This window comes from Jatropha curcas, chromosome 2 (assembly GCF_041381405.1).
Source record: "Jatropha curcas cultivar XTBG-Jc1 chromosome 2, XTBG_Jcur_1.0, whole genome shotgun sequence".
Classification (NCBI taxonomy): domain Eukaryota; kingdom Viridiplantae; phylum Streptophyta; class Magnoliopsida; order Malpighiales; family Euphorbiaceae; genus Jatropha; species Jatropha curcas.
This window is the reverse complement of record NC_143152.1, coordinates 25,169,715-25,195,878: the sequence shown is the minus strand read 5'-3', so window position 1 is coordinate 25,195,878 and position 26,164 is coordinate 25,169,715. Positions and strand designations below refer to the sequence as shown.

General features: G+C 30.4%; 2 protein-coding genes and 1 long non-coding RNA gene across 3 annotated transcripts; 2 read left to right on the top strand and 1 right to left on the bottom strand.

Moving 5' to 3' along the window:
• Positions 1-4,306: 4,306 nt before the first annotated feature.
• Positions 4,307-6,501, bottom strand: LOC149498461 (uncharacterized). Its single transcript, XR_016319711.1, has 3 exons — positions 6,093-6,501; positions 5,276-5,357; positions 4,307-4,482 (listed from the first exon to the last, which is right to left on the bottom strand). It is a non-coding gene; the product is annotated as an uncharacterized LOC149498461 (long non-coding RNA).
• A 7,479-nt stretch (positions 6,502-13,980) lies between these two features.
• Positions 13,981-18,057, top strand: LOC105636304 (uncharacterized). Its single transcript, XM_012219557.4, has 6 exons — positions 13,981-14,615; positions 14,840-15,461; positions 15,546-16,302; positions 16,400-16,596; positions 16,743-16,978; positions 17,069-18,057. The coding sequence occupies exons 1-6, from the start codon at positions 14,493-14,495 to the stop codon at positions 17,912-17,914; spliced, it is 2,781 nt and encodes a 926-aa protein (XP_012074947.1). The 5' UTR covers positions 13,981-14,492; the 3' UTR covers positions 17,915-18,057.
• A 2,461-nt stretch (positions 18,058-20,518) lies between these two features.
• On the top strand, positions 20,519-25,309 carry LOC105636303 (receptor-like cytoplasmic kinase 176). The gene is made up of 6 exons (XM_089717826.1): positions 20,519-20,825; positions 22,384-22,667; positions 23,057-23,192; positions 23,805-23,941; positions 24,080-24,206; positions 24,781-25,309. Exons 1-6 carry the CDS (start codon positions 20,777-20,779, stop codon positions 25,089-25,091), a joined length of 1,044 nt encoding a protein of 347 aa, XP_089573952.1. The 5' UTR covers positions 20,519-20,776; the 3' UTR covers positions 25,092-25,309.
• Positions 25,310-26,164: the final 855 nt, after the last annotated feature.

The window sequence follows — 26,164 nt, the reverse complement described above, 5'->3', positions numbered from 1 at the left end:
TATTCATAAATTAGAAGAAAAATAATAAGAGGAAAAAGCATGGAAGAGAGAACCACTAACATTATCATATTGTCGCTGAAACTCATGAAAAGCTTGGATTCAAAAACAATAATGCGATGCCGCTACAGATGATCAAAGAGGGGAACATCCATCGAGGTCGGCCAGATAAGAAATTAAGGAAGTGCGTGATAAGATGTTTATTGAGGAGTAGGCTTCCCGTCGAGGATCTCCTCCGAAGAAAAATGAAAGATCAAATAGAGAACATATATATATATATATATATATATATATATATATATATTCGAATTAAAATGCATAAAAAATCTAATTAAAAGGATATTCAAAATGATAATTAGAATATTTTTTTCGATTAAAATGCATTAAAAATACAACTAAAAAGGATCTTCAAAGGATAAATAGACTTATTTTCTCCAATTAAAATGCATAAAAAATAATTAAAATGATATATTAGGAATTTCAAATTAAACTAAGGTTATTTTAAGAAATCGCATAATTCCCTCATCTATTTCTACATTTATGTAGATTATAGATTATAAATTTATTTTATTATCTTCTACATATATATAAAAAAACAGCAGTTTGCGTTATATGGAAATTAAGTGTAAGCCTCTGAAATTGCTAAGTATGAGGAGGACAACAATTATTTAGCACAGTTATAAGAAAATAAGGTATAATGACAGCAATTGTAAGAAGATAAATTATTTTATATTTTTTAATAATGTCTTATCATGATAATATTTATTAGTTACATCTCATCAAGATAATGCATTATATTAAATTAAAATTTAATTAAAATATAAATAACCCAAGCCATAAAATAAGAAATATTTAATTTCTTATTTTAATGATTACTTTGGTGTATGAGATTGTATTATATACCAGGAGTTAGGTTGCACAGATACGGGACACGAAATACAAAACATACGGAATATATAATAATAAATAAATAATCATTTATAATAAATAAAAAATATAAAATAAAATATGCTTAATTTTTTTATTTTAATATAATTAGTTTAAATTAAAATTAAATTAATTTACATATAACCCAAACTATAAAATAAAAAAATATTTAATTTCTTATTTTAATGATTACCTTAACGTATATGGTAGTCTTATATACCAGAAACTAGTTTGCATGGATACTGAAGACAAGATACAGAAACGTACAGGATATGATAATAACTAAACAAGCATTTATAATAAATAATAAACATAAAATAAAAAAATACTTAATTTCTTATTTCAATATAATTAGTTAAATTCTCAAAATTATTATCACTATTGAAAAATATATATCTCTATATATAACATATAAAAGCAAGGTAGTTTGCTTTATATGGAAGCCAAGTGTAAATAATACAATTTGCCACTTGACATTATTTTGGATTATAGAATGACGGACGTTATAATTCACGCAATTTAGCATAATTGTAAAAATTGTAAAAAGATTGGTTGTTTTATATTTTCAGATAATCCCTCTATCAAGATAATATCTATAAAAAATTATCTCTAGCAGTTAATATATTAATATAAATTTTTTTTCTTATTAAAAAATAATTAATAAGTAATCCACACACTTAAAAAGAGTGTGAATAAACAATACATTATTATTAAATAAACAATATATAAGCAATTTAAAAAATATAAATTGAAACGTACAATATACGATAATTTTGAAAAAAGGTAAGACATTTATTCGCTTAAAACACACCACACTAAATAAGTAATACATTAATATTTCAAATAAATAAACAATCATTTATAATAAATATAAAATATAAAATATTAAATTTCTTATTTTAATGACACAAAAGCAAATTAAAAAAACACTTCATTTTTATTCGTTATTAAAAAAATCTTAGTTGATTAGCTTGGTGTATGGAGTTGTCTCATATACTAGGAACTAGGTTGTACAAACACAGGACACGAGATACAAGAACATACGTGATGCGATAATTTTTAAAAAATGTAAGACATCCACACGCTTAGAATACAGTACATTAAATAAGTAATACATTAATATTTCAAATAAATAAACAATCATTTATAATAAATTATAAAGATAGAAAAAAAAACTTAATTTCTTATTTCCATGACACAAAAACAAATTAAGAAAAAACACTTCATTTTTTATTGGCAATAAAAAACCTTGGTTGATTAACTTGGTGTATAGAGTAGTCTTATGTACCATGAGCTATGTTGTATGGAAACGTGATACGACAATTTTTAAAAAAGGTAAGATATCCACACGCTTAATAAACATTACACTAAATAAGTAATACATTAATATTTCAAATAAATAAACAATCATTTATAATAAATCATAAACATTAAATAAAAAAATTAATTTCTTATTTCAATACACAAAAGCAAATTAAAAAAAAACACTTCTTTTTTATTGGTAATAAAAAAAAAAGGCTGATCAGCTTGGTGTAAGGAGTAGTCTCATATACCAGGAGCTAGATTGCATAGACACGGGACATGAGATACGAAAATGTACGGATATGATAATTTTTAAGAAGTAGAACATCCATATGCTTAGGGCACACTACATTAAATAAGTAATACATTAATATTTCAAATAAATAAACAATCATTTATAATAAATAATAAACATAAAATAAAAAATACTTAATTTCTTATTTCAATATAATTAGTTAAATTCTCAAAATTATTATCACTATTGAAAAATATATTAATAGTGTGTATGCATTTTTTTTATATAAGTCATACCATGCATGACTTTTATTATTGCATACCTTATGAAAAGTTTCGCATGATACTTAAGAAAACATATCTTAGCATCGCAACTTTTCAGCATATCTCAATAGGATGCAATTTATCATTTTATTATATAATTTTACTATTTTTGAATTATGTTATAAAGTATTATTTCATCTTTTAATATTACCCTGCGCATTGTGCGTATTATAAGGAAAAATAAGCAATTATATTTTCAGATAATATTACATAGGAGAAAAAAAAACTAAATTAATATTAATAAGCAAAAACTATTCTATTTGAAAATAAGAAAGGAATATAAGGGAAAAGAATTCCGATAATTTTCTCTTCAAATTAAAAGAAAAATAAAAAACTATAAAAATAAATTTGTGAGAAAAATTAATTTTGATTTTTCTTTTATATCCAAAAAAAAAAATTAACAAAAGTTTTTCCGAATAAAAATTTAGTCCCCTTTTATTTTTTCTAACTATTCATTAATAGAAAAAGATACAAAAATAAATTTAAAAAATACTTCATCACGCGATATGACAATTTTTAAAAAAGTAGGAGATCCACATGTTTATGACACACTAAACTAAATAATTATAATACATTAATATTTTAAATAAATAAACAATCATTTATAATAAATTATAAACATAAAATAAAAAATACATAATTTCTTATTTCAATACAATTACTTAAATTCTCAAAATTATTATAACTATTAAAAAATATATTAATAGTGCGTATGCATTTTTTGATGCAGGTCATATTAGGGGTGTCAAAATATGTCATAACACGTGAGCACGATTCGCCTAACACTCGAAATAAATGGGTTAGGAGGGTTAGGATTGAGGTTAAACGAGTTCATGCCATAAACGAGTCACCCATTTATGTTACGAATATAAACATGATGTGTCGCGGGTTGACATACGAGTTAGGCAAGTGTTCCGTTTATTTAAGAGTACAAAGGTAATTTTAGTGTTAGATATAAATACTCTAACTAAAACCTATTTAAGTTTTATTGCTGCATTATTTTTTTATTTTAATTATGAACCTTGAAGAATTTATGCATTTTACGTGTGAAAATTTATTTTTAAATTTGATTGAGTTAAAGAGGCTAAAAGTTAAAAATACTGTAAGCAGATTAAGCGGGTCGTATATAAGTCAACGCATCTACTTAACTTATTTATGATATTAAGCATGTTACACGAGTTAATTATATATAGGTCAACACGACTCATTTAACCTGCTTATGATATTAAACGGGTTAAATGTGTCGTGTTCGTGTCAACTGTCTAATTTTCATGTTATGTTTGTGTCGAAGTTATAAAAAATTATTTTATCTTTTAATATTGCTCCGCGCATCGTGTGGGTTCTAAGGCTAGTTAAGTTAAAGAGAGAAAAATAATTATAATAAATATATGAAATACGTAATATGTGTTTATGTCACGACCCATTTCCATGGACCGGACCGGCACTAGGACCTGGGTGGGCTTAAGGCCCCCGAAGCCCGTAGTAAGCCTATATTATGCAATTCTCATTTACTATTCATAACTGTGGATACAGGCCCAATAATCTATTTCAATTATGTATCACTAGTACAGTTCATCTACAACCCACTAGAATACAATTGCGGAACTCTACCTGTATATTTACATCATCATTTATTTATTGTTTACAGTCTTCTATACTTATGTCTCAACTCCATAGGATTTTTCTTTCTTCTATTACCTGGAAAAAAAATAGGCAGGCAGGAGTGAGCGCCAAACTCAATGAGTAGGGTTAGATAACCCTCTCACCCCACACAATCATACAAATGCTAAAATATTTTTATTTGTTTATCGATTAAATTTATGATCATGCAGTGTCACACAAATGACAATACAACAGCAACCACAATTATTATCACCTTCATATAATCACATCACGTGGAAATTAGTCAGTGGAGTCACCGAACCCCCGATGAGCCGTCCTCCCACATGGCCCATCCTCTCACGTGTGCACCAGGGAGCCGATCCCCCATACTGGCCGACCGGTCTAATCCTCACTTGACCAGCCCTCTCATTGTTTTTCCATTCTCTCTTTTCTTTTTCATACCAACAGGAGGTAACCCGGGCGTCTCCATCAAATCTAGATCATCAGGCGCTCACAACAGGAGGCCACCCTGCGGGCTGCGATCAGATCTAGATTATCAGGTGCGCCCAATAAAGAAACCAACCTGTGGTTTTCCATATCACACAGATCATAGCAGCAGGTGCACACGGGGGCGCCGATCTCCCATTTACCCGGCCAAATTTCATATCATATTCAGGATCCATATCACATATACCATTCTCACAAACCCATGGTGACCCACTTCATCCCAATTCCACATAAACAAAGCACAGCAATATCACATCACAGCGAATCAAGCAATACAAATAGTGCAGCACGATATGGCAATTCAACAAAATAATGCATGATAACATTTAGCCGTGAATGCATGAATGCAGGTGGATGATACTAGTTATCTAACACTACTCACAGTTCTTTATTGTCCTTTAAAGGACTGTCTTTATAGCCACATGCTTCCAGCTTTTGTTCTCGCATTTTGGTATTCCATAAACCTTTAAAATAAACAAGAAAATTCTAAATAAGAATTTTAATCCAAAAACTTATATTTCACATTCATTTATTTATTTCGGTTACCGGTCATTTAATTCACTTGTTATATATGCATATATATATCTGGGTCTTCTCCTAAATTTTTTTTTTTTTACGTAATCTACTCTCGATATTAATTTCAATTTTTATTTTTCTACCGAACTCTATTTTACTTTCTACCGAAATTTATTTTATTTTTCTACCGAAATTTCGGCGGCATCTCCCCTAAAAATTGGACTATCCACCTGTTAAGATATCAACAGTTCATCAAATATTTCAAACCACACAGCCCATCCATCGGGCAATCAAACAAGTCAATTTCTCCCATCCTCCATATTTTCCATATCAACATAAATTTATAAATGTTTCTTTAATTCTATATATCATCATTCCTAACAATTTATTTATTACACGAATTTAATTTTAATTATTCAAGTAATTTTTATTAATCAATGGATCAACACTAAATTAAATTAATTTAGTAGATCTAACCAAATTAAATTCATTTAACTAATCAAAATTGCTAAATCAAATTAATTAATCAAGATTACTAAAATCGATTTAATTCACTAAAATTACTAAAATCAAATTAATCAACTAAATTATTAAAATTAAACTAACTAACATGACTAAATTTAATTAACTACCATGAATAAAATTAAATTAATTAACGAAAATGCATTTAAATTAATTTATACCCCAAATATAATTTTTTTGTAGAATTTCTGCTAGATCGGAAATTTCCACGCGTGCCGGATCGGAGAGCAGTGGCTGTTGGTGGTCGGAGGCGCGCTGGAGCAGCGACTAGGCGGTGGCGATGGCGCGACGTTTTCTCGAACGAAGACAGAGGGAGGTTGGGTCTGCTCGTGCCGCGCGATCTGACCCAGGAAGCTGGTGGAGGCGCTGCGACGTGGAGCGGCTGGACGTGGCGCCGGAGCTGCGTGCGGTGGCGCTCGGTGGTCGATCGCCTCTGCTGGAGCGGCTGGAACACAACGCCGACGCAGATCCAAGGAAGAAGAAAGGAAAAGGAAAGAAAGAAGAGAAAGAAGAAGAAGAAAAAGAAGAAGAAGAAGGAGGAGGAGGAGGAGGAGGAGGAGCGGCGCTGCTCCTTGCATGTGCGAAGAAGAAGAGAGAAAAAAAATAAAAAGAAAGGGAGTGTTTCTAGAGGTTTCAAGGCCATTCCGGTTCGATTCGAACCGGTTTGGTCCAACTCAATGATTTAGCTCGATTTTTATTTGATTTGTAGGTTTTTCACTTGGTTTTCAGATTATCCGTGTGGTTTTCAAAAAAATCGCTTTGATTCCCGAGTTTGGTTTGATTTAATTTTTATTATTCAGTTAGGTTAGAAAACATTCCCTTCATTTACTCAATAAAAATAGTAACAGTAATAATATTTGATTTTAGTTTATATACCAATTACATACATAATCATATATTTAAAATCAATTAATAACTTGTATCCTATTTTACTTCATCAACATTTTAAGCATTGTCCAATCGAAAATCCCGAATAATCCGTTTTGGGCTTGGGCCCAATTCAAATTTGGACTCAAAGTTAGAATTGCTCGATCGTAACAACCCATATTATCAAAAATTCAGATTTTTGATTTAATAAAAATTCCAAAGTTTAGAAAATAAAAATTCGGGGTATTTCAGTTTAGCTCTAACATTTAATTCTAAATCGAATAAAACTAAAAACAGATATAATAAAGAAAGAAATTTTTAATTTTCATGTATAGCCTTATTATATAACATTTAAATAATTAAAAATAAAATATATTTATTAATATATAGTTAACAGTAATTATCTATTAAGTATAATATTTAAAATAAAATTTTAATTGGTATATAGTTAACATTAATTATCAATTAAGAATAATATTTAAAATAAAATTTAATTGGTCATTAATAATATTATTTTAGAATATTTTAAATTTCACTAAGATATTATTGTAACGTTAATTATCTATTAAGTATAATATTTAAAATAAAATTTAATTGGTCATTAATAAGGTTATTTTAGAACATTTAAAATTTTATTAAGGATATTATAGGTAATCTCATTATTTCTCTTCATTCTCACTTTTATATATCGTATAGATATGAATATAGATATAGACAGATAAAAGTATAGATAGATTATAGATTATAGATTTTAAATACAAAATTAAGATTTTATAATTTTAAATATAAATTTAATATTTTATATATTGATTCATTTGTTATGGTACATCAGAAAATGATTCATCTGCTAAAAAAATATAAAGCCAAGTTATATACTTTGGTTTTATAATGTTGATTCGTTTGTTATAGTACATCGGAAAATACAGTTTCTAGCTAATACTATTATTACTTATTTAAATACTAGCTCATACCCCTTATAATGTATATTAAAAGACAATATTAGTTAATATTTATTAATTAATCAAAAGAATTATTAATAAAAAGTAAAAGATACTTGCCCGCATTGTGAGTTATAATCAGTAGTTATATATTTATTAATTAATCATTTTAATATTAATCAAAATATTTATATATTAAAAATAAAGAATATTTATACAATTAGTTATATAAATATAATAATATCAAGTATATATAATGATTATCTATATATATTTAATCTTTTAATTACAATCCATTAGATTGAATTATGAGCATGAAACGTGTTAACGGTTAGACAAGTTAATTATTTAATATTTTTTATTTTATTTTATAAATCTAGAGTTTTTTTTTTTTTACAAACCCGAATAGATTGCTAACTAGAAACTTCTCCATTATTATGAAATCAAAATTGGAGAATGGCATCAGTAGGAAATGTCTTGACAGAGAGAACTGTCCAAAACATAAATGCTGATAGATTTTCAGCGTTTGATTTTCATGTCTATTCATTTTAGTTTGCCTATCTTCTGAGATTGGAGTTTTGATATCTCATCAACTGTTACTGGATTACTTAAAATCTAGCCCAAAAAGGCAGCGTAAATGTCATGATAAACCTTGTTGATTGTAGAATCCTATTTACTATCAACAACGACAAACTAAGGAGGATTGTTATTTCACAAGGTGGAATCAAAAATCTTTTGGCATATCTTAATAATCCATTGCTTCAAGAATTTGGAATTGGAACATTGAGAAATTTGGTTAACTCAGTTTCTATGGAAATATGGTGTCACACTTAGTTTTCTTCCTGGTTTGGCTTATGTCCTTAAATTTGGATCACTGGGTGCACAAAAAGCTTCAACTGAATCGATCGTCATTGCATACAGGACCTTCCAAATTAGGCAGTCAATTTCTTAGCTCACAATTGCCATGGGCAAATATGCATTCGTTTCCATAACTACATCCCGACTTAAAACTTTTCACATCTAATCATAGAATTGTTTATTGTCATAGGCATGCTTGTACTTGGAACGATGATTTTACAAATTTTTTGAATTTCTTGCAAATTGGGTTTCTATTTTTAGGAACTCGGCTGCACGTTCTACTCCTGCATGTTCAGAGTAAAATCAACACAATTTGCTTGGAAGTTAATGAGGCAAGTAAGCAAAGACGTTATTACACAAAGGAAAACAACAGATGTTAAATAAAAATAAGGAAAAAAATAAAAACACATCCCTGTATTAGACTGAAAATAACACATACCTCCTTTTACGTTTAGACACTAACTGAAGTCTTCTAAATTAATATTCTGCTAATGGCCTTCCTCCATCCAAAATGATCGTTATTTCCGTTAAATGGCTAAGGAAATGACTATACTAGTCCTTTGTCATAAATAAAATTACTATTAGTTTCTGGGCAGTTGATTAATAATAATTAAAAAACTAAAATAAATAAAAAGTGAAAAAAAGGAGCCTGCCATGGCTCTTTCAGCTTCACACAAGACACACACATGGAAACAATAGAAAACAAAAGTCCCAACACAGCAACCCATCAAATAGAAAAAAATAATCCATCCTTCCTCTCATCTGCATTCTCTTTAACTGGGTTTGTATATTAACTTGACCGGTCTCTCAAATGGACATATTCTCTCTCACAGTTCGGATGGGAAGCTAACTGGTGTTTTTTCCCTGACAGATATGGAAACCCCTTTTTTTTTTCGATCAATCGCTTAAAGTCTATTCCCAAACAAATTCAGCTTCAAAGTTCCTTTTTTTTTTTTTTTTTTTTGAGCAAACTTTGTATTTTGTTTGCTGCTCCCATTGCTACGTGAGTGCACTTCAAAAATAAAGTGGACATTTATTGAGGAAGGCAATTCATGGTAATATGATTTTAAGTGGTTTAAAGCCAGATTGCCATTTATTGGTCTCTTTAATTAGTTTTTATGTAAAATCTGGGAGCTTTGTGTATGCACGTTAGGTGTTTGATAATATGTCTGAACAAGAGGTTGTGGCATGCTCTACTCTAATTGCAGGATGTGTGAGTGAAAGGTATGGAATTGATGGCACTAGTCTTCTCTGTGAAATGAGAAATGAAAATATAATGACCAATGAGTTTGCCTTGGCTAAGTTACTTCATCTGATGCAATCATGAGATGTGCAAGAGTTAAATCTAATCAATTTAGCCTTGGCAGTATTGTTAGTGCTGCTACAAATATGGGTGTTGCGCTTTGGTCGAAGTATTCATCTGGTATTTGCAAGTATGGGCTGGAATCTTAGAACTCAGTTGGCAATGGACCGAGTATGATGTACATGAAAGCGGACGTGTGCAAGATGGTGCCCAAGTGTTTTAGAGAATGACCAATTAGGATTCAGTTTCATGGAATGTCCTTTTATCTTAAGTTCTCAGCTCAATTCATAAGTTATCAACAAGGGAATTTTTGTCTTTTACATATGTATATCTCTCCTCTCACCTCAATTTAGTATAAAACTTAACGGTAATTTTGATTATTTTTGACGGCACGAGGTACTTATATAACAGAATATTAATTTAGGATGTTTAAGTTAGTGTCTCAACCGTAGGAGTCACGTGTTATTTTGACTAAAATTTAGAGATTTATTTTTATTTTTCCCTAAAACTAATCTATATATCTATATATGAGTGGACCGGTTGTGTCGAGATCGTCGAAAACAAGTAGAGGCGCTGCTGCGTCAATCGCTAAGGAGAGATTGTAGCTCGTCCGCCTGCTGCATTCATCGGAGAAGGAGACAGAGAGATATCGATGGCGCGACGACGAAGAGGAGGCGGCACAAAGAAACTTCGTCGAACTTATCTCTGGTGATCGGTAAAAACAAGAGAAAGAGAGAGAAGGAGGGCGGCGACGAGTCTGTCGCTTGACCAGGAAAGAAGAAAGAAAAAGAAGAGAAGAGAAAAAGAAAGTTTCTAGCACATCCTAGGGTAGTCCTGCTCGATTTCAACCGAAATGGTCCAACTTAATAGTTTAATTTGGTTTTCAACTGATTTACAGGTTTTTTAATTGAGTTTGACAACTTAAATTTGGTTTTCGGATTGGCATCAGCAATAATAAAATATTTTATTGCACAATCTCATTGGTTGATTTTAAATATTTTATTGCACAATCTCATTGGTTGATTTTAAAATTTAATGTTTAAATAAGAAATCTATGAAAACTAATTTTTGGGTTATTTTAATATTTTATTCGAATTTTTTCTTTATTTTTTTGTATTTCACGGTTGGATTATATTTATATAGATGATAATATTATAGACGTGTTATTATTATTTTTTTCTATTGCTTTTATTCTCAGCTTGTTCTATTATTAATTTAATTGCTTACTTTTTATTTTTCAGTAAATGCATTGCACTAATTTATTATTTCTCGTTCCTATTTTTTAAAATTTTTTTTTAAAAGTTTGCATATATACATACCGCCTGGGAAGCGCAAAATAACGACTAGTATATATTTAATCTGAAGCAAAAAATAAGTTCAAGATACACTCTACATCCAGCATTCCTATTTATCTTTTTTCACAAAATTTAGAATTTTCTTTCAAATTTTACCTCATTTTACTATAATTTGATTGGATATTAATATTAAATAATTATAAAATCATCTTTACACATTTATCTACAACAAAACAATGTATTCAATTTTACAATTAAGAGATTATCTTTAGATGCAGAAATCTACCTGATCTTTTTCTTCTCTATATCGATAGACTCTCTTTTTCCTTGAAGTATCTCTCTTTATGATCTCCCGTTTTACTGCTACTATTGTTATGCTTATCACTATCATTTTTTATCTAATTGAATGTTTATATTTTTATTATATTTTGATTTATAACGTATATTTATATTTTCATGGAAATATGTATATTGGTAATCTCAAATTGACTTTGAAAATGGTTATTGAATTATATTATTTTGTTTTTTGAAAAGGAATTGAATAATATTATTTGATTCGATATTACATTACATAATATATTATATATAAAGCTTTGGCATTTGTGTATAGATTCTAATGAACAAGAAAAATGTTCAAACAGTTATGATTTTTTTCTAAACTGAAAAAATATTGCTGGAAATGTGTCATATTCACTAGCATTCTTATGTATATTATTGATTATGGCGTGGTTTTAAAAATTTATGATGTGGTTTGAGAGTTAAATAGAGTTATTTCAAGAGAAAAGGTGGAATACAGTGGCAATAAAATGAAGCATTTTCATTAAATAGGCGATTTTCGTCAGGAAAAACTAAATTCTATTTTCTAGGCAACCAAACAACTTGTATTATTGCCTTTCTAAGTCACATATTGTATTTGAATATGAAACCCCACTTCTCATTTGAAGCTCCTTAAGAAATTGCTTTGATTTTACTAACTCATAAAGGTATGTTTTAGCTTATTCCCATATATATGGCTGCACTTGAATTTGTCTATGAATTAGTAAAACATAATTTATATGCTTCTCATCTCTTTATTTTTAAGTTTTCTATGACTATATTTTATTATTTAATTTAAATTTCTCACCCCTTATTGCTAATTAAAGAGAAAAAAAAGTTTTGTTCTCAATTTCAGTTTTTGGCTTATTTTCTATGGTTTAACTTAATTTGATTTTTGTTTTGTTTATCGTTAAATTAACATATTAAAGCTAAAAAATTTCATGAACATATGCCAAACTAAAGTTTTTTTTCTGATTTTTAAAAAATTTTTAATTCTTTTATTTTGTTGTGTTTTGTCTCAGGTTTAATAAGTAGATGAATGATTTAATAACCAAATCAATATTCACAAGCTATATTGATCTAAAGAGAGAAGTAATGAAAGATCTTGAAGATAGACCTCACCCATGGATAACGCATCAAACATACAAACATCATAATGCCTCGAACATACAAACATCACGTATGTGGATCTTGGTTTATTCCTTGAAAAAACTAAGTTTATCAAAAAAGAAACAAGACTAATCTGTAAATATCTAGAAAATCTTAAAAAGACAACGACTATCAAATCTTAACTAGAAGAAATGAACAAGGGCTAATAAAACTAATAAGCGCTTATCCGGATTTATAAAAATAATCTCAAATTATAGGAGTAGAATTGTAATTACCAATATAATTTATTGTTTAATAATAATAATTATTACTCCAATTCGTGCAATGTGCGAGCTTTTCTGTACCTAAACAAAAAAGGAGTAGAATTGTAATTACCAATATAATTTATTGTTTAATAATAATAATTATTACTCCAATTCGTGCAATGTGCGAGCTTTTCTGTACCTAAACAAAAAAAATGATAAATTATTTTTAAAAACTGGAAATTCAGGGAATCGATCCTCGTACCTCTCGCGTACTAAGCGAGCGCTCTACCATCTGAGCTACATCCCATTCCATGTTTTTTTCACTTGAAATACATATTAAAGGAAATAAAATTCTGGTAAATAACCAATACAAAACAAAACTATTTATAATTGAAAACTAGAGATGCAAGGTATCAATACCCGTGCCTGTGCCTGTGAAAGCTCTACCATCTAAGGTACAACCCTTTTGTATGATAATATAAAGTAATAAATTATTGTCATTATAAATTGAAGGTTTTTTTTATTAAACTTTTTATCCTTTTTCATAAATGCTTATTATTTTTATTTATATTACAAAATAATGTTGTTTGATTTTAATTTTAAATCAAAAAGAAAATGGAATTGAAAGTTTTAAAATTACTTTCAAGATTAAAAACAACGACGATTGTGAAACTATAGTCATACCTAACAATATGAGCATAAATTAATTTAACTCTAAATTTTTATCAAGTGGAATTTGCATTTTATCAAGTAGAAAGAAGGAAAAGAGTGTATCCAAAAATGGTATACAATTCAACCTCCTCATAGTGTGTAGCTAAGTTAAGGCTGCGCTCTTAAATTTGGCACATTTAAAAGAAACTTATCTTCTCCATAAAAATCTAGGCAGTAAACAACATTCCAACATTTTAGGAACATTTCTAGATGCTATATATATATAAATCGAAGGAATGATCATTGGGAAATATCCTCCAACCAAACTATTTGGGTGTCTAATTGAGTTGATACTAATTTTATGTTCCATTTTATTTGGTTTGCAGGACACATAGTCGTAAGGTACGAAATTAAAACTAGACAATATAGACAAAAATGTCTACGACCACAGAAACAATCTAAGACCTCTTCTCCACTCTCTTTTTCTAAGCCCACCAATAACTTTCAAGCAATCACTTTCATCCACAAGATGTTTAGTTTAGATATAGAAAAAATATCAAAAAATAAGAAATTTGATTGCTTAGTTTGAAAATTTATGAAAAGGAAAGGAAAAAGAAAAGAATTGAAATGAATTTGACTTTGAATTTGATGAATTTTTCTTTCATTGTTTGCAAAAATCTCCTGTTTATTTTATTTTATTTTTGGTTTTAAATCATAGGTGTCAGTTTTCTCCATCCACAAGGATAAAACTCCAGTTTTGTTAGTTAGTGTTATATGTGCGAATTCAAAAGATTTAAGTTGAGAAGTTATGTTTTCTTTCATCTCCATGCATTTTGAAGGGAAATGCTATTTTTCCCTCAAAACAAATTAAGCAGAAGGGATGGAAGGAGCTCAAAATAGCTATTGCAGGCAAAGGGGTACTTCTGAAAGCTGTAGCCCAAAATTGATACTTCCATTCCAGCAATAGTGAAATTATTTCATGTTCCTGGTGATTCTGCTTTGTGCATCTATGGTGGGAAGCTTGGAAGACAGGAAGAACACAGAGGAAATGTATCTCAGCCGATTAGTCAGTCCAGTGACTGGAGAGGTTGATAAAGGCATGGTAAGATATCACCCATTATTCTTTTTTTTTGCTTTTATTTAACGCTCGATATATATACAAATCGCAGTATCATCAAACACATATAAAGTTTGAAATAATTTTATTATTGCATATGCTTCCAGATAAATTTAATTGAGCAAACTGCAGGTGTCAATTTAAGATTATTCTATATCTGTTTAAAGTTTAAATTGGACTAATGGCTTGGTGAAATTATTTAATTACAGGCAGAGCTATTATGGATCACTTGCAGGCTAGATTTGATTTGTTTGAAGGAAGCTAATGAAGATGTCAACTTCTGTTTTCCTATGGCTGGAAAAAGTGATTCACAGGCTATGTCAATAGTAAGAGAACAAATCTGGAGTATAATTATTAAAGTCCAACATCCCAAATTGAAGCAAAATCTTGTAGATTGTATCAGAAAGAATAGTATTTTGTTCCAAGTTTCTGGAAAAGGCCACTCTAATATTCAACATACCAAGCATCATGATTCCTTTATCTTTAAACCTGCTATTCCAAAAAGGAATTTGCTTCAACCCAATGTACATTCACCACCTCCTCATTTGGCTACTCCTTCAAGTCCTCAAATTTCTACTCAACAAGATTCTCTGCGAAAGAAAGGAGGTGATAGATCACCGCGTCTAATTTTAGAAGAAGAATCTGAATATGAAGAAATGGAGGAAAGTCACAAGAAAATAATTCTTATCGCAGTAGTTTCGACTGCTACATTGACATTTGTCTTTGCAGGGGCGATATTTTTCATTTGGTTCAAGTTTTTTAGAAAGAGGTCTGGAAACGCTGATGAAAGTCCCGAAATTAGTGCGAGCTTGAGAGATTATTGTAGTTCTGGTACGTACTCCTTCAAATGTTGTTATGTCAGTCTACTTTTTGTTTGATACAGTTCTAATATTGTTTCCAAATTGGATCTTTTAGGTTCTTCTTATAAATCTTATAGTATAGGAAATTCTATTAAGGAAGCTGAGAAGCCGAGTGGCCCAACAAGGGAAATAAAGAAAAGATTTGATAAGAAAGGTTCAACATTGCAAAGCATCACAACTAGTATTGTCCATTCACCAATGCAAGAAATTGTATCCTATGGAACTGCTGTTGAAACTGATAAAGTCTCTGTTGAACCGAATGAAAAATCTAGCAATGATACTGGAGTACTGTTACCTCCTCCTCCTGGAAAGATGAATACAATGCCTTCTTTGAAGCCTCCTCCTCCTCTACCGCCTCCTTCTGTTAACCCACAACCTCCTCCTCCTCCCACAAACGCTGGTCCCCCTCCTCCTAAAGCACCACCACCTCCTCCTCCTCCTGGAAAAGCTTCTGGTAATGTGGCTCCTCGGCCACCTGGACCACCTCCTCCTGGACCACCTACTCCTGGACCCCCACCTCCTCCAGGACCACCTCCTATGGCTAGTGGTTCCAAACCTGGTCCTGCTCCACCACCACCTCCACCTGGAAAAGGTGGTGCAGGCCCTCGACCACCGCCGCCATTGCCTGGAGGGGGTCCAAAGGCTCCTCGTGCTCCTATGGGACCAAAGCCTCCATCTAAATCTAGCCAAGCAGAGGGCGCTGAGAGTTATGCCACTAATCAAGCCAAATTGAAGCCTTTTTTCTGGGATAAAGTTAATGCCAATACTGATAACGCAATGGTTTGGAGTCAAATTAAAGCAGGATCGTTTCAGTACGTCTCAAATTAAAATTTTCTTCTTGTGGTAGTTTTTTTTTTGTTGGGGTTATACACAAACTATTAATTAACAATTATTGAATTAAAATTATAGGTTCAATGAGGAGATGATAGAATCGTTGTTCGGGTATTCAGCTCCAGACAAAAGACTTGATAAAAGGAAAGATTCTTCGTCCAAAGATACGATCCAACATATCCAAATCATCGACGGCAAAAAGTCGCAAAATTTATCTATTCTTCTGCGAGCACTGAATGTTACTATAGAAGAGGTCTCTGATGCACTTCGTGAAGGTGATTCCTTTTGCTTCATCTCAACTTTTACTTGCACAAAATGAGTTTTAAATTTTTGTATTGAACCTTCCCAAAGCTTGCAAAAGGCGGGATGCTTCTAAGTCAGCCTTTTAGGCGTAGTCTAATCTGTCATAATTAAAAATCAGGAAATGAACTTCCTATAGAGCTCCTTCAAACTTTGTTGAAGATGGCACCTACAGCAGATGAAGAGTTGAAGCTTAGGCTATTTACTGGTGAACTTTCTCAACTCGGCTCTGCCGAACGGTTCCTGAAAGTACTGGTTGACATTCCATTTGCTTATAAACGACTTGAAGCACTGCTTTTCATGTGCACTATGCAGGAAGACGTCACCACAACTAAGGAGTCCTTTCAAACTTTAGAGGTATATATGATTTTTGTGTTAGATGGTTTCAATTTTCATCAAGAAAGACAAATTTTATCATAACCCTGAAAAGAAAATTTGGAATTGCAGGTGGCTTGTAATGAACTAAAAAGCAGTCGATTGTTCCTCAAGCTTCTAGAAGCTGTTCTAAAAACTGGGAATCGCATGAATGATGGAACATTTCGTGGGGGTGCACAAGCATTCAAACTCGACACACTTTTGAAATTATCTGATGTGAAAGGAGTAGATGGTAAAACGACACTGTTACACTTTGTCGTACAGGAAATAATCCGTTACGAAGGAGTGAGAGCTGTCCGTGTAGCGAGAGAGAGCCGAACATTTTCCAACTTGAGTATATCAAGTGAAGATCTCCTTGAGGATATTTCTCCTGATACAGACGATGATTATCGCAGCATTGGTCTTCGAGTAGTTTCTAACCTAAGCAATGAACTAGAACATGTTAAAAAAGCAGCAGTTGTAGATGCTGATAGCTTAACAGGAACTGTTGCCAGACTTGGGTATTCATTATTAAAAGCCCAAGATTTAGTAACAAAGGACTTGAAGAGTTTAGAGGAAGAGAGTCAATTCCATGAAACATTGAAAAATTTTGTGAAAAATGCAGAGGTGGATATAATGTCATTATTAGCAGAAGAGAAGAAAATTATGGCTTTAGTGAAAACCACCTGTGATTACTTCCATGGAAGTGCAGCGAAAGATGAAGGGTTACGGTTGTTTGTAATAGTGCGAGACTTTTTGGTTATTCTAGATAAGGTATGTAAACAGGTTGCAGATGCTCAGAAAGCGTTAGAAAAAACATTGAAAAAAGAGTCATCTACTGCATCATCAGCTAACAACTCTTCCCGCCGCTCTTCGATAAAAGTTCAAGAACCAAAAAAGAATGACTCTAGTTCTAGTTCGGATGATGACAGTGACTAAGTTTCATTGATTTCTTAATGGACTTCTCGTTTTATTGCCTAACATACATGTGCATTATTAGTTAGATACACTTGTACTACTGTTTTCCAAATTGTTTACTGTAAATTGGAGAAATTAGCAAATAGCTCTCAAAATTCTTTGAATTTATCTTTTCTTTTTTTGAGATTTTTTGTATAGTTTCTGTCCTACGAAAAGCGATGAAAGATGGATAATTAAGAACATATTTTTATCATTTTATATTTTTGTTTCTTATTTTTTTAAAAAAATAAAAACAGCCTTTGCAATTGCAAGTGCAGAGGTTGGATATGTGGAAAAATAATTCTCATGAGAGAGAGAGAGAGAGAGAGAGAGAGAGTCATGAAAAAAATCTAATACTGAGAAAAAAGCTACTTGCAGGATTGAACAATTTTTGTAGTGATAATAATTTTTGAAGGCAAAATTAGAGACAAATATGAGCTAAATAATAAGATATATTATTATCAACCAAATATAGTAATATTTGAAATAATATTTACACGTTAGGCGCGAAACAAAAAAAAAAAATCAAGCTAGATAAATATTTTTATTATTTTTATTTTACTTATTGGCATAAAGAAATATTTTAAATATAAATACAAAATTGAAAGATTGTAAATCAATATAAGTTTAGAGATTTCATTTGTCATTGACATGCATACAAAAATATGAAAATTGTTCTATTAAATTATTAATAATCGTTATATAATTCGTTTATTTTAGTTTTGTAACTTCTTATTATCATAAATATTAATAGGAAGAAAAGTTAAAAGATAAATTAATTAAATTTATATTTCAAATCAGATTATCCAACCTATTTAATATTGTAGTATTTTGACTTTCAAATATTCATATATTTAAATAATCGACTTAATAGATTTTAAATATTATGTAATTCTTGGCTTTTCTATAAAGGGGTTATAACTGAACAGGTCCATTTATCCATATTATATTATTATATTATATTACCACAGCCTAGCTGATAGCCAACTCTTATCCCTCTCGCTAGTGGTGGGGCAAACCTCACGTGAGTCGGGGGTGGATGTGAAGCACATAAGAATGCGAGTTTTAGAATACCAAAATGCTTTTTGGGCCATTGGGTTGGTTCTAGTCTAAGAATAAACCTGCATATGCTTGAGTGATTAAATGATTGAAGTTTTAAATTAGAAGTGTTTTGTATTCACAAGTTTTAGTTAAGTCCAGTATTTAGGGGAAAACTCTTACAGTTTTTCTATAGAATTTCTCAAAATAATTTTCTAAGTTAAAATTTAGGATTTACTAGACTTATGAATTATTAATCACTTTTAATTCATATATTAGTTTTAGGTTTGATCTGTTAGTTAGAATGGTGTCTTCGGCATCAAATGTAGCGTCCGTCTTCTAAATCCTCCGGGATCAAGTGGCGAGTTTCATAGCTCAAATCTCAAATAATCGATGGAAAGATAATTTTATTTAGCAAAGACAAACTAAAAAAATAAAATAATATAATTTTTGAAATATAAAGACAATGGCAGAACCAGGATTTAAACTTAAAAGGGAGGCGAAGATATATTCAATGAGAGATGAAACTACGATCATAAAAAAATAAATAACATGCTTTAATCTTTTAACTATAAGTTATTTTTAAATGCATTTCTAAGGAAATAAAACTTAAAATTTTCTAAATGAATCATGACAATTGTTTTATGAAGAAAATAAACTCCAATAAATTTTTTACAAATTGGGCTTACTATAGTTAAAGGTTAAATCATTGAATTAAATGAGACTTTTAATTTGTCTTAAATTAAATACTACTGATGAGTAATAAAAAGTTTGATCAATATATGATTAATCTAAACAATAATAACAAAATAAAGAAATTCAAATATTAATAATAGACATTGACTTATTTAAATAACAGATTATGTGTCAATTTTTATTTTTATAGCAACAATAAATAGAAAGTATCTATACATAAATTTATTAATCATCACACTTTAAACTTATTTTGATTTTGGTATTTCTATAAATAATTATATTAATACAATTTTTAGAATTTATTTTTGTATTTTTTATTAAATAAACAAATAAGTAAATAACTAATTTTGAATTATAAAACAATTATTAATTTATTTTTTATATTGTTTGATTAAATAAACAAATAAGTAAATAACTAATTTTGAATTATAAAATAATTATTTTGTAAGTATGTGATTTTATGTTTCTAGTTATTGTAAGTTTAAAAATATTAAAAGAAAAAAATATTAATTATGTTTTACCAAGATTCAAGCCTTGGGATACAAAACAATCAATAAGTTTTATATTTAAGGTTTTTGTAAAAGTATTAAGGAAACAATTAATTCTCTTAAATTTTAACTAATTTAAAAATAATTTGACCAAATTATTTTTAATCTCAAAATCAAAGGCTGCTTATGAAAATATTCACAGTATCTAATACAAATAAAAATAATAATGAAAAACATCATCTTATCACGTACTCTTTAAAACACCGGAAACAATTTATTTTCACTGTTGGCCACGGTACACGGTAGTGAATTATATCAAAGCATCGGAATAAAATCATATTTTTCCCTTAAAAAAATGAATTGCAATTTTGCCACCCGGCCCGCCCCTTTCTTGTTGACCTCGGGCGACAAAGTTGTCAGTTGTCACCGTGAAACAACAAATTCACCTCCAATGAATTGCTCAAAGTGATTCTTTTTTTTTTTTCTTTCTTTTTCTTCTTGTAATATTTTCTTCCAATTTTTAAGCAAGAAAAAGAATTTCTTGGAACTAGGTCGCTCCTTTCTTTGTTTGATTTTTTTTTTTTTTCGAAATTGCTAGAGAGGAAGTGAGGTGTCTGTTCGGATGGGACTTTCCGTTAGCAGCGGAATCAGTGCATATACTCCTAATACAGGTACCCAGTTCTTCTTTTATGTTGGTATGTACTTATGATCGTGTTTTTTCACAATTAGCTGTTATTGGTTTTTGCTTGATTGAGATTGAAATCAGTCACCTTCTTAATTCTTACTATATGGATGCTTGAGCTGTTACTAGTCACTCTAAATGTTTGCTGTCACTGCGGCTTTCATGAATATATTTAAGGCTTTCCAGTTCTTGACAGGAAATGTAAATTTTTCAGACACTTTCACTTGGTGCAAATTTCAAGATAAAATTTTTATGGAATGTATTTCTTTCGTTGGTTATTTGATAACTTCCATTGGATTCAATCTGTAGTTTTAATAATTTGTTGGCCTCTAGGGATGTTTTAGAGTTTTGTGTTTGAGATTCTTTGAGTATATCATATTGATATTGTGCTTTTAAGGACTAATTTGACAGCAATTTATCATTCCAGGATAAGGATTAGTAATTGGGCATGATAAAGAATAATATTTTTGAGTTTTTCAGCGAATAATTTTTATTTCATTAATGTATTTATCATGTAGGCATCGGCGGCATGAGAGGGCTGGCAGGGGCCATTACCCCTAGCCCAGTCAGCCTGTCCAAATATTGTTAATATGATAACTCAGGTGGTGGTTATAACTAATTGATAGTAAAATAGCAGCTATATAAGATGGTGAACAGGTATTCATCCATAATATGCAATCAGATTGTCTCTCTAGAATTCTCTTTTCCTCATCTTTTGCATGCTTAATATCTTTGTGTCCTCAATTTCTCTCTCTAAGAATTCTTTTCAGTTGCCGAGCAAGAGTTAAAAACTGAATATCCAATGTATGAACTATTATTGAATAGAATGATATTTCTTATTAAGTAGGTATTGCACAACTAAAGCAACGCAAATTTTTAGGGATAAATAACACTCATCTTGTAAAATCAATTCTATCGGTGAAGGCGCTTATCGTTGATATACTTGATGGGGTGAATATTCCATTCAGCGGTGGTGGCACAAGAGAAATTTTATTTATGATATTGTACTATTCCTTCCCCAATTCTTCCTCCTGCAAATAATGATTCATTTCACATCATTGATATGCAAGGGCTACAGTCATTCTAGAATTGTAACAAAAAACATTAACATAATATTTGGATTAAATCCATGTGGAATTCATCTCATTTGCGAGTGAATTTCAGTGAAAACATTTATTTGTAAAATGAGTTTTCATGTTTGGGTTAATTAAAGAATTCGTTTGAAATATCGTCTTACTAGCTTGTATTCTCAATTGAGTAGCTTTTTTTGATTTGTACTCTTGCTATGTTGAGTGTCCATTTACAAATTCTTTTGTTAACACCGATGGCTGTTCCCCTCTTTTTGTTATGTAGTTTTGTCTTGCAACTCTTACCAAGTTTTTTCACTTCACATGCCACAACTAGGATGGGAATTACATCCTGCTTGTTGGGTTTAGTTTTGGTGTGTCCATTTTAAGTTTTTCCTGGTTTAATTATCAATGAGGAAAAGAATACAAGATCTTCACCCCCCTTCCCACCCCACTTTTATTCTGGTTCTGCCACTGTAGGAGTGAATTCAAGAAGTGTCAGCAGAAATGGGAAAAATCCTAGTACTTCGAGTGAGGGTGAGATATTGCAGTCGCGGGATTTAAAGAAGTTTGATTTCAATGAGCTCAAGATTGCCACCAGAAACTTCCGACAGGATAGTGTTATTGGACAAGGTGCCTTTGGGAAAGTTTTCAAAGGGTGGATTGATGAGCATTTGCTTACACCTATCAAGTCCAGTTCTGGAGTGGCGATTGCTGTGAAGAGGCTTGAGCAAGAAAGTGCTCGGGGTCACAAGGAATGGCTGGTCAGTTATATGATTTCGATTCTTAATTGTTTTTGCCATTTATTGATGATCAATTTTTTGACTTTTCAATTTAGGGACCTATTTTATTTGGTTGAGGTCCTTAATTAGAGGGAGTTTGCATAATTTTCTCTCAATAAGGAGAAGCTTGGGAATGCAAGATATATATGAAATGTGAATCCAATTCTTCTTGTGTACTTTAAAAGCATTATTATGTTTACACTGATATGAGTGCTTAATCCATGGAAACAGACATTCAGAATTTAGGATGTCCAAGAAGTTTATAATATTTAATATTAATGAAATGATTACATTTTAGATTCCTTTTCAGAGTGTTTAAAAGATTGAAATGAGCTAAATAGCTGATTTTTTGTTGTTATTTGGACATACAGACAGAGGTCATATATCTAGGAAAATTGCGGCATCCTAATCTTGTTAAGTTGATTGGTTACTGCTGTGAGGATGACCATCGGCTTTTGGTTTATGAGTTTATGTCTCGTGGCAGCCTGAACAATCATTTATTTAGGAGTGAGTTCCATGTTATTTGTATTAACTCAAGTGCTGCTTTCGGCTTTGCCTCTACATATATATATATATATATATATATATATATATATATATATATAATTATAAATTTAATGTCTCAAATTTTGTTAATTTTTCTATTAAATTTCTCAACTTTATTTTTTATTTGGCCGGAATTCCCTGCTGGAATATTAAATGAACTATTTTACCCAATTCATTTACTTTATTTGTTTATCTAGATTGTTAGGTTTTTTTTTTTCTCTTTTTTTTTTTTTTTTTTTTTTTTTTGAGTTTTTTGAATGGAAAAAGTTATGAAGAAATATGATAAAAACTAAAAAATAAATGAATAAAAAAAGAGATGAATTGGATTAATGTTCGTGTTTGCTATTATTCATTGAATAAAGTTATCTATTTTAATTATTCGGCAAAATAATCCAGCCAAAATGCACTTCATCAGAAAAATTTGTCCCTTCAAACAGTTAATTGTTAAAAATAAAATTTAAACACTAAAGTAGAAAAACTGGAACAATTTAAATACCAATTATATAATTGTCATATATGTGTTTGTGTGTGTGCATGCACCTTCATGTGCGTGCACTTTTTGATCAAAAACAGGAGGGTTTGAGCCACTTTCCTGGGACATTCGCATGAAGGTTGCCCTTGGCGCTGCAAAGGGGCTTGCATTTCTTCATAGTGTTGATGTGAATGTCATATATCGGAACTTTAATACTTCTGATGTATTACTTGATTCGGTATGCAACTTATCTAACATTACTTAATCACTTCTTTCAAATTTATCTTAATTTGGAAGTAACAATTAATTGAGTATATTTTTTAGTATATCCGTATTTGTTAACCTGCCCTGCTCCGTTTTGCTCCATTTTTTCCAGAACTACAATCCAAAGCTTTCTGATTTTGGTTTAGTCAGAGGCGGGCCAACTGATGATAAGAGTCATGTCTCTACTGCGGTTAGGGGGACTTCCGGATGGCATCTTGCACCAGAGTATGTAGTGACAGGTACCATTTTTACATGTTTCTTGTAGCTCTAAACTGTTTTGATTGAATGTTTTTATTGTTATCATTTTCTTTATGCACTCCAAGGGCTATGTTTAAGCAATTTAGTCTTCACTTGTTTGATCATTAGAAGTACTAAACAGATCCCTAATCCTTGCAAATATCGCATGAAATTGTGTCTAGGGAGGGGTATTGGGGAGAATGAGAGTGAGTGGAAGCTACCATTGATAGAGAGAAATTGTGAGTAAAAACTGCCATATCGTTGATTCTTTTTACAATTGAAATATTTGCAAGGTTGGGAGGTCGAAATTGGTCTAAACATTTGTAGGTTATACTTATAGTGCAAAGGATAGTCCTCCCTATCTTGTAACTCTCACCACATTAGCAAAATTGCCACCGCTCTCGCTTGTTAAGGAAAACCAACATTTAATAATATATTTCTATTACTCAATCTGTAAGTCTCATTAGAGAGAGTTCAAAATGTTATCTCCATAATAGTTTGGTTGTTGTTAACCCAATCTACTGGGTTACTTTATTGTGGATTATGATTGACTAATCGAATGTTGATATTGAACAGGCCACTTGAGTGTAAAGAGCGATGTATACAGCTTTGGTGTTGTACTTCTGGAAATGGTATCTGGCCGACGAGCTATGGACAATAACCGGCCACCTGGGCAAGAGAATCTAGTGGAGTGGGCAAAGCTTTACCTAACAAACAAACGTAGATTTTTAAGCTTTTTGGATCCTCGTCTTGATGGCCAGCACTTCCTTAGAACAGCCCAAAAGTTGGTTAACCTTGCACTTCATTGCTTAAATAGTGAACCGAAGTTCAGACCGGACATGGACGATGTGGTAATGATATTAGAAAGGCTTCAAGAATCAAATTAGAAAGAGACAACCTACATGTAGAAGAATGTGTTTATTGGAGCAATGTGCAGTTTCTGTTTTGTATCCTGCATGTTGTATTATGCATCTATGCTAGAATCTCCAGTGGAATTGTAAATAATTCTTTTTTCTTTCATTTATTTATACTAGGCAAGCTTTTAATCTCAATTTTGTATTTCTTCGAGCGCAATCATGGAATAAAGAGAAGGTGTTAGACATTAGTTAGGTTGGAGTGTTTGATAATTGGTACATTAAAACTTAAAAGAAAATAAATAATAAAATAATTACATTAAATTCAACAATATCAAATGCAAATGCAATGAAACAGATAGGAGTCATTAAAAATATTTTTTAAATTTGAAAGTAACATATAAAAATGCAAAGAACAAATTAACAGAATTTTCACTAAAAAAACGTTCCTTTACTATGGCTGAATTTCATACAAACACATAAAAATATTAATTTAATTACTTTTCATTTTGGAAAGAACAATAATTAATTCTTTTTTTAAAGAATTAATTCTTTATTTAGTAGCAATTTTAGCATTTAGTTTTTTAATTAAAAATTAATTTCACAACCTAAAAAGCTCTTTTTTTTCACGGATAGCCACCGATGAGCTTGATCACTCCTTTTCCTTTTTTGTTTATATTTTTTTTAAAATAATCACCATATTTGTATCATTTAATACAATTTTGAGTTATTGTTGTTATCATTATGATAATTTTATTTAAAATATCTTGTTATTTGGATAATTATGCAGAAAAAAGTAAAGAAGTACATATGTTCTCTCTAACAGAAGGAAATAATTTACAGATAATCAAATCAGACTTATAGAAGACTATATAGTCGAATAATGGCCATAAATAATTAATAAGTGAAGCAATATATCGTCTATAGTACAAATATTATACTATATCAACTCAATTAGATACTTAAAATTCAAGATTGATTTTTTTTATTCTTTGTAATAATTTACTATTAGAATTTATATAACAAAAATATATTGCTCTAATGAAATTTTTAATTTAATTTAAAAAAAAGGAAAAAAAAAAAAAAAAAAAAAAAAAAAACAAGAG

What these genes read in the sequence shown, in the direction of transcription:
- LOC105636304 (XM_012219557.4), top strand. Translation starts at nt 14,493, where the DNA reads ATGTTCCTGGTGATTCTGCTTTGTGCATCTATGGTGGGAAGCTTGGAA. An exon ending in GAGAGATTATTGTAGTTCTG is followed by an intron (nt 15,462 to 15,545) that starts GTACGTACTCCT and finishes TGGATCTTTTAG; the next exon opens with GTTCTTCTTATAAATCTTAT. An exon ending in AGTCCTTTCAAACTTTAGAG is followed by an intron (nt 16,979 to 17,068) that starts GTATATATGATT and finishes TTGGAATTGCAG; the next exon opens with GTGGCTTGTAATGAACTAAA.
- LOC105636303 (XM_089717826.1), top strand. Translation starts at nt 20,777, where the DNA reads ATGGGACTTTCCGTTAGCAGCGGAATCAGTGCATATACTCCTAATACA. An exon ending in GGGGTCACAAGGAATGGCTG is followed by an intron (nt 22,668 to 23,056) that starts GTCAGTTATATG and finishes TTGGACATACAG; the next exon opens with ACAGAGGTCATATATCTAGG. An exon ending in CTGATGTATTACTTGATTCG is followed by an intron (nt 23,942 to 24,079) that starts GTATGCAACTTA and finishes CATTTTTTCCAG; the next exon opens with AACTACAATCCAAAGCTTTC.